Consider the following 9,403-nt stretch of genomic DNA (forward strand, 5'->3'; position numbering starts at 1 on the left):
ATATTCAATGAGGGCCACAAGAAGGACACAATTTCCTGAATATAACCACAGAGTGCACATATTGTGCCCTAAATAACACAACAGTTACTGTAAATGTCAGTAGAGGGAGTTTTTCTGACTTTGATTTAGTAAAAGCCTCTAGCAAAGCCAGCTGTTAACACTTCTTAACTGCTTGTCATTGTGAAGGGGGGAGCATCATTTCTACACACTTTTGTCTTTTGATTAAAAGAGGGAAACAATTTTTCAAGCACTTCCCAACAGGTGCAGAACCACAGCATTAGCTGTATTGGACTCTTTACTTTGCTTCTTTTTTGTGTTTGTACTGAATATGCTAGTTCTTCTTGGTAAGTTGTTCTAGGAAAAAGCTGATGCCTGCCTTGGAAACACATCATCAAAGACTAAGGGAATTTATTTCAAGTTAGTTGAGGAGCCCTTCAAGTGAGAGCTTAGCATGAAGACAGAGTGTGCATTCATATGTCTGTGTATAAATCATTTTATTTGTCACAAATAGGGACAGAATTAATAAAAATGGATGAAACAGTAATAAACAGAACAAACTAACATCTTGCCAGCCCAATCATCTTCTGTAAATCAAGACAGCTTCCAATAGTTGCCAGTTTCTGCAAAAAGCAACTTGTTCTGCCCTAATAGCCTTTTGAATGATGGGGGAGACTATACAATGAAATAAAAATTATTTTGCAGTGCTTCAGGCAGTATTTTTCAGCTATAGCTTTTGAGGGTTTTTGCAAGGGTGAAAAAATGTGTTTGTAAATGGTCTTTCACAAGTTAAAATCTGCATGCCCAAGTCAAGTTGCTTGGTTGCCAGTGTGCATGTTGAACTGTAGGCCAATGTACAATTTCAAAATTGCAGACATTGATGAAAGTTACCAATTTGTTCAGATTGGCAGGCAATACACTAGGGAGTCCAGTCTGTGGTGACAGGCAGGCGTATTTCCCTATGATCATGTATTTTGAGGCAAGCACAGCTCTAGAAAGGAAGTTTTCACAGCAGCACTTGTTCCTTGGAAATAAGTTGGTGCTGACACTAGTCTTAGATGTATGATCTTTTGCATTAGTGCTAGACATGTTATTTCCACTTATTCTTTTTCTCCTAATACAGTAAGTACTCTTAAAATGAAATACTTTGAATGGGAAATGATGAGGGAGGGCAGAAAGAAGGAATAAGCTGGTTTTGGTTTGTTAGTTATATAACATGGGGACTCATGTTTTGACTGAAGCAAGATAAGTATTTTCTCAACAAAGGCAGATGTATTGGAGCATATGGAGGCTGACTTTGCTGTAGAATTTAATGGTGTGTATTTCTGCTTTTGTGGGAGTATATACATAGTTCTATTTTTAACATTGTCACCTTCAGTGTCATTTTGGTTTTTCATCCCTTTTTGTGTTGCTGAAGCTTATGGCCTAGTGTTTCAAGACTAACTTTTCTCTAAATGATCTTAATTATTCTGAAGTGTAATTTTTCAGAGTAGACACCTGCATTACAGCGGAAACCATATTAAACAACCTCTTGAGAAAAAGGTGTGGAAAGCTGAAAGGAGATAACAAACCATCGAAAATACCATGTGCTTCACTTCTTATATGTAAAATAATCAAAAAAGGGATTAGAATAGAATCAGCAGTTCTTTCCCTGCTTTTGCATAATCAGGCTACTTTGTGCACTTGAAGTCCTTACATGCAGAGGCTGAAATGTGTCCAGCCCTTCAGATGAAGGGAAGATAAAGGATATTTTATTTTAGCACAAAAGATGATTTGCATTTTCACTCTCTTACTCTTCCACTTGTCTTTCCTTCTTCCCCATTTACAGCTTCTGCGATCCCAGATAATGGAAGGAGATCCTGTCTAAAGCTTAAGGTCTTTGTGCGACCAGCAAGTAAGTTCTTCAGATTAAGCTTTCGAGGGTGGCTTTCTAGCGCATGCTTTACTGTGTGGTCTAGTAAACAGTAGTAATTCTTTTTTTTACTGTTAAATCTTGTGTATCTCTTCTGTACAGCAACATTTGTGTTATGATTTTCATTGTATTTTCTTACCATTTTTCATAAAGCTTTGTTTTAATTACATGGCAGTTGCTAACTTGTTGTTTCTTAAACTGTTGTACAAATGGAAGACTGTAGTGGCATTTGGACAAGTGCCACAGACTTTAAAATATAAATATGCTTAATTATATATAGTAAATAGAGAAAAAAAAAAGAGAAAAAAAGGAAAATGGGGAGTTTAAGGGTGTCTTACTAACATATTTGGCTGTTATCTCTATTTTTGTTATAGACAGCTGTATGAAAACTATAGGTGTTCATGATCGTGTTTTCGATGTTAACGACAAAGTAGAAAATTCATTAGAACCAGCAGGTTAGTATGCTTAGAGAATCTCTTTTAACAAATGCGTGTATCCCTCTGGTGCTTCAATACTTTTCCTCTTCTCTCTGCATGCTTTGCATGGTACAGCTGCTCTGCTTTTGCACATTTCTAGCAGTGCTAATATCGGTTATGGTGTATTTCCTGTATCCTTGTTTAATGCAGGGGAGGAAAAATGTTGCTTTATTTTTTTTTGGGGTGATGTGGTTTAATAAAATACGGTGTGTGCCAGTGTAAAATTTTCATCAGTATCCTGAAGTCACTGGCCCATCGAAGCCAAACACCCAGCATGTTGGCAAAACACTATTTACTAACTGGACCCAAAGTTTTGGAAATAAAGTCAATGGGCACACTTCATTTATTGTGTGGTTTCAAAAGACTTTCAGAAAAACAGAACCACTGCTTGTTTAATGCTGGTGCATGACACAGGCATGCAACTGACAGAGTTAGTGTTTAAGTAAGAAATTAGTCCTTTAAAATTAGATACATTTGTATGTATATTTGGTTAGGCAAAGTATCATTTTTACATACGTGCATGCATACCCACACACTCTGATATATATAAATTCCTATCCTGTTTGTATTGAAGCAAACTTAAGTTTTGGGGGGCTTTTCTGTCTTTTTTTGCAAAATGCTGCCTTAAGAATAAGAATAATGCTTGCTATGATAAAGCCCCTCATCTGCCCGGGGCAAAGTTACATTAACCTACACCATCAATCAAGCTGATGTGTCTCTGTATGGAAAGTGCATGTGTATTGTTCGTATGGCTCAGGTTTATGACAGATAGAAGCATGTTTAATTCTAGGGCTGTGAGAAATCCCACTAACTTCAATGGGATGGCTCATGACATTAAAATTAGGTGGATATGTAGGAAAAGTATTTGCAATAGTAGTATTACCTGTTTGTTTTATATGTACCTAAACACTGCTCACACGTTGTATTCAAGCCTCAATAATTAAAATACACAGTTAAATAAACAAATTATACCAGAAAAAAATTACACACATACCATTTAGTACATACCCTGAAGAACAGATTACCGAGATCTCTTTTTTCCTCTTATACTATTTGAAAGAGACTTCGCCTTTGGTATGAAGCAACATACTATTTTTTTTCGCTTTGTTATTTGCAGTTTCTTTAACTAAAAGTCATTATTTATACGGAAGTATAAATAAGGCTTTCACAAGTTAATCCAGTTTGAATGATTTACCTATGGATACACAATAGATTTTATTATTTTTCTTTAAGAGAATTTTCGGAACTGTCCTAAAAATTTTGGTTTTGAGAATCAAGGACATTCTCCAAGCAAATCTAAATGCAAGGAGAGTGCATTTACATTAGATACACTTGTGCATTTATTAACAGCATTCTTCTACGGAAGGCATTAGGGTGATCTTTTCCTGTTTCTAGGTAACCTATGAATCTAAAAACTCAATGCACTTTTTTACGTTTTGTGATTTGGTGAACATGGGCTAATTAATGTGTATTTTTCCTGTTACTGGTTTGCAGAAGAGATCATCTGAGTAATAAATGCCTGATTTTAGTGAACTTGCTGAGCATTTTTTTTCAGCGCTGCTGCTCACTTCCCATGAATAGCTATACGTAACTAGCACCATCACAAAAGCATATCGTTAGAAAGCAGCAGGCAAACCAGGGAACCAAAATCATACAAAGAGCATCCTGCAGTCTGAGATGAAATACTGTTTGTGTTACCAGGAGGAAATAATAGCTTTAATGAGAAGGTTTGGTACCAGAAAGTTCCCACTCCCGACATCAGTGTATATTTGCATTATTATTTGGACCAGTCACCATTAGATAACCAGTCATTCCCAGATCTGCCAACTGCTGTCACACTTTTCTGTTATTAGGCTGTTAGACTTGGCACTGCGTTGGTGGATCTTGTTGCATGTGATCTGTGTTGTGTACTAACTTACCTGCCCCTGGCATGCATATTCTGCTTCTGTGCTCTCCTCTAGCCTGCCACTGTCTTCTTCCACAGTAGACAGAAGAATTGGGAGGCAGGAGGGTCATGTTCAGCAGATTTCTTACTGTCACCTTTCTTTTAAAAATCACCATTTGTGTGATTTTTGAACCCTTGTAATTTCACTGGTTTTGTTCAGGAATTTGTAGGAAACTGGTCTATAAAGATCACACTTGTTTCAGAAGTGATGAAAGTAATTGGCTCTATTCCTGTCCTCCCTTTCTCTTCCTCCTTAATAATAAAAATAAAAAGTCCCTAAACAAAAATTGCAGCTGTGCATATCTGGAAAAATTATACCTGAAGCATATGATGTAAAGCTACGTGATCTGGAAAATTCATGGGTGTCAAAATATTTTTTTCTAATTACTGCTGGCATTCCCAGTCTTCAGCAGTGACCTTCCAGATTTTACTCAGGAATTTTGTCCTTTTCAACACTTGCCTTCAGTGTTTAAAATAAAACAAAATTTTTTCCCTAAGCATTAAAGATTGTACAGTGTTATAACTCTGCACCTCCAAGGAAAATCATATTTGTAAAGTGATTTTGAGAACCACAGATGAATCGTGTGCTCTAATATACGAGTGCAGAAACCTTGGGACTGCATTGACAGAAAACCCAGATGATTTCTTGAAAGGAACCCCTTAATGTTACATGAAAATTAATTCTTCTGTGAAGAATGGCTTTATAAAAATGGCATCGTAGATCTCCTCCATATTTTTCATTTTAGAGAAGTAATCTTTTTAGTTTAGGGCTTTTTCGTTGAGTTTTTTAGCAGTAGCCAATGTTCCAGTAATGGCAGTATCTGATAGTCAGAGAATGAGGATTTATGAGCTTTACACTAGTTCTGCCCTACTGTGTTTTAGTGCTGACTCATGGATGTAATTAGGACAAAACTGTTGACATTCAATGTTGCAAATTCAGACTTATTTGCAATTCTGTTGATGATGCAAGAGGTAGAAGGTAATGCACATCATTCTCCTCTGTAGTTTTAGTTCATCAGCAGTGAGTAAATGTTTCCAAATTGGGAAGAGCTGACTCTAAATATATGAAAGGAGGTAGAGCTGACAGTTAGAACAGGGATATTTTTTCCCCATAACTTCTTAGAGTATGATTTAATTGGGAAGCTGCTCTTGTGAAGTACTGTGTTCTCATTGCAGTGTCACCAAAGTACAAGAGTGTAACTCAGAACTGAAATGTGAAACAGCTTTTGGTACTGACAACCACGGGAACTGGCACTTTTCAATAGCCAGCATTCACTGAATTTTTTAGATTCCTTTGGAATAATTCTGGAGGAAAAATATTAGGACCTCGTTCAGGGCCTGGGAGGGTCTCCCTGCGGTACGTGGTGAGGAGCTGTAATCAAAGTCATTCCATCCAGTCTTTCCCACTGACATCAGTGGGACTTTCATCTGATGGTATCCCTTTCTTACAAATGTGAACATATTTACAGCTGATCAGTGCTTGCTTTTCATAGTTTTGCCTTGAGCAGCACTGAAGACCTGTTGATAAGCCTGACGGATTGTAGCGTCAATTAGTGCTGGAAAAAAAGGTGATAAATTGCTAATCCAGTTTACTGTGCATCTTGCTGTGTAACCAAACTGGGACTGAAGAGCCTATTAACCTAAATTATGCTAAGTGCTCTATCTACTTTTGTACTAGGTGTCAAGGGTATGAAGGAGAGGGAGCTTGTTTCTAGCTAAAGCTAAGTAACGAGAAATGCTCCATGCCAAAGTGGCACAGTGATCCCAGTGTCCTGACTCCCGCTTTCCTTAGTGCCTTTAATTGGAATTGCACAGCTCTCACCCAGTGAAATCCTGGCAGTGCAATTTGTTGAGATGGGAGCTATGAGACATATATATCATAGATATGTCGACATCTCTCATAAAATGGGGGAGCTTATTACACTAAGTAGTGAGATACTATTAATTTTCCTGGAAACTTGGGCACTCCAAAGTACCTTATGAATACATTTTGAGGCCGCTTCCTAAAAAGGTTTAGCTTATTTCATTCATTTAGTACTAAGAAAATTCAAACCCAGGGCTGACTTTTTATGGCAAGCCTCAGACAGATTACTTTTAAAATAGCCAAATTAGATAGCTGTGGATATGGAGCGCTTTGCAGAGAAAAATACCACATCTATAACAATACTGAAGTTGAATTTGACTTTACCTACCTTTTTTTATGTTAAAAGCTGTGGCTTTAAGGCTGATCTCTAGTTTACAAAGACTAAACAAAGCTTTATTTGGTATCATAATTTTAGTATTTGCTACTGTGTTCTCTTCTGCCACTAATGTATAAGCATGTTTTCCCAACTCAGCTGGTTCTTTTTTTCATTAGTTTTAGCTGCATATATGTAAATCTGTATTTTGTGTACCATAAAAGGTAGTCTGTTACCTGTGAGGTTTTCCAGATTGAGTATGTGTTCTGTAAAGTCGGAGATTGTCATGTGTTAGCCTTTAAAATTCTGTTTCAAGAAGGGAATACTGGTCTTATATCCCCTGTGCCTCCCCAGATGCGGTATACTTCAGTGGAAATTTTATGCGTGGAAGTGGAATATATGCTTGGGCTTACAGGCTGGCATTTTTAATTCAGGAGCCAAAATCTGTAAATCAGTAAGGGGATTAACTGTGAAATTAATTCTGAGCACGTGCAACTCTTCTTCAAGCCCTTTTGAAAATCAGGTGTTTTTATTTAGCTGCCTCCCTATTGACATTGCTATCTAATGAGCCATCCAAAGCTAGAGCTACAGTGTTTTATTAGAAGAGGAATCTTTCATTCCTCAGTCTGCTGAAATCAGACTTACTTTCTGCTCCTCTGGTCTTCAGTGGGAGTTTTGCCAGAAAGAAATGCAGGACTTGGCCCCAAGTTGGTTACATAATGAGGTATTACACGCTTGTGAAAGTCAATGACAGCACAAGGTTCATTGCCCTATTTCATAAAGGCACTGAAATCTACTTACAGTTGTCGGCTCAGTGAGAGTTTATTAAGGATGCAAAATCTCATTGGAATGTATGCTTTCTGTTTGAACAGATGATACCGTACATGAGTCAGCCGAGCCATCCCGTGGTGAGAACGCGGCACAGACACCAAGGATACCCAGCCGGCTTTTGGCAACTCTATTGTTCCTCCTGGCAATGCTTTTGATATTATAGCACAGTATGCTCCGGCAACCTGTCGCAGAAAATATCAGGGTCTTGGAACATCAAAGATCCACCTAACTGCTCATCCCAGGAAAGGGACTTTATTGTTTTTGCAGATGTCAAATTGTTATTTTTCCCTTTTCCCTTTTCTTCTCCCTTTTAGCCTGAACTCAGCAAAAATTTGAAGGGGATAACTAGCTTCAGCACCCATCCCTACCTACCCTGTGACTTTCTTAACCCCTCCATATAAATAAAAGGACTCCAAATGAAAATGCCAAACTATAATAGTGACACTAGTGATTCTTATTTTCCTCTGCATTCTCCTTTAAGAAGTCACCTCTGTTAGCTCACTGTGTCATCCGTATGTGGACAAGGAAGAATAGTGGCAGATGCAGTCAGTGAAGGATAAGGAAAGTGAGTGAAAGCCTGGGAGAGTTTTTCTCTCTGATACAATATTTATGCCTTCTCGTTCAGCACGGTAAGATGATCATGCAAGGCATCGTGTCACCATGTCAGGACTGGAGGGGAAATATTAAGAATAGATATAATATAACACCATTTCCTCCAGGAGTTTCTAAATGAACAGGCTTCTGAAAGGGAAAGACAATGTTTCTTATAGGACTGTCTTGAAACATCTTTGACAGTAAAATTTGTGTTCACAAGTAGAAACACTGTCTTTGGTGAGAGGAAGAAGTTAGTATTTAGGAATGTTAGCACACAGCAGGCAAGGTCAGATTTAGGAAACTTCACTGGGGGTGTGAGTGCCTCTGTTATTTCGTTTTAAGGGGATAATGCACACCGGATTATTTTATTTTAAAACAAATCACCGTGGTGCTACAATTTTTTTCTTGAAATGCAGAGGCACTTCTGAGAATAAAGTGACCTTCCCCAGCGCTGACTTAGTAGCTGATAGCCTTGGATGCTGCTCTGGGTGTTAATACATGCTAAGAGAGGACATCAGTGGCCAGAGGAAACATGTTTGGGACACAGGATCTCCAGTGTGCTCTTGATTTGTCTCTCCTGCAAGTTCCTCAGTCATGGGAATAAACCACATGTAGAAGAAGCCAGGACAGTCTAGTAGCATTGTTTGGTGGGGGGAAAGAAAAGAAGTGTGGAATACAAATTCAAGTGTTGATTTTTTTATCTTTTCCCCTTCCAGCACAGTTTGAAGAGTAGAGGAAACGTGTTTATCAGCCAGAGATAAACTAGATGGGCTCCCAAAGACTTAACAAAATATTTTTTTAAAAATCCACTAGAATAGAAAATACATTATTTAGATACACTTTATGCTGAGAGTGAGTATATATGCTTGTCCTATTTAAACATGTGAGAGAAGTGGTAACCCTTGATGCAATTAGGAAATGGGACTGTCTTGTTTGATGGAATTAGGAGTGACCCTGTTTAAGGAATCTGAGCCTTGGCTAACGTAGAACTTTAAAAAGTCATTTGCCAGGAAGTGCAAGCCTTGGGGTATTTTTTGGCTAGGCTGCCATGAAATTTGGACTGCTAAGCATAATCAGGGAAATACCAGACCAAGACTGAAACAGAGCTTTTCTAACAAAAATTGTGGTAATTATGTTAAACGTGAAACAAAACATGGAGCATATTCAAGCAAAACAAGGGTTTTCTATATTAATTCTGAAGAAGAAGTCTGCCATAACAAAATTGAGTGATACCATTAAGGGACAGCACTTTGTGGGCTTTTTTTTAATGAAGAAAAGCTTTCCAGAAGTTGAAGCAGCCCACTATTCAAAAAAGGAGGAAAGGGGGAAATAAATTTAAGATGTAAAGGGAGGTTTATGCATGCTAAACTATGATCTGGGCTTGCCTGATGTCATACAACACGGTCATTAATGCAGGGCCTGTGCTTACAGGAGGAATGTAGGAAATTTCCTCTAGTGTGAAGTGCACACA

At 38.0% G+C, this 9,403-nt stretch overlaps 1 protein-coding gene across 1 annotated transcript in view; it reads left to right on the forward strand.

Moving 5' to 3' along the window:
• The window catches only part of EFNA5 (ephrin A5), a gene marked incomplete at its 5' end in the record, with an annotated part of 39,061 nt that extends 30,359 nt beyond the window's left edge, over positions 1-8,702 (forward strand). Inside the window, 3 exons of the mRNA XM_009284207.1 lie at positions 1,826-1,891; positions 2,284-2,364; positions 7,380-8,702. Of these exons, the coding sequence (XP_009282482.1) occupies positions 1,826-1,891; positions 2,284-2,364; positions 7,380-7,501 (269 nt within the window). The remainder of the gene's footprint in view (positions 1-1,825; positions 1,892-2,283; positions 2,365-7,379) is intronic.
• Between the last annotated feature and the right edge of the window lie 701 nt (positions 8,703-9,403).

Source organism: Aptenodytes forsteri, unplaced genomic scaffold (assembly GCF_000699145.1).
Source record: "Aptenodytes forsteri isolate BGI_AS27 unplaced genomic scaffold, ASM69914v1 Scaffold69, whole genome shotgun sequence".
In the NCBI taxonomy this organism is placed as follows: Eukaryota; Metazoa; Chordata; class Aves; order Sphenisciformes; family Spheniscidae; genus Aptenodytes; species Aptenodytes forsteri.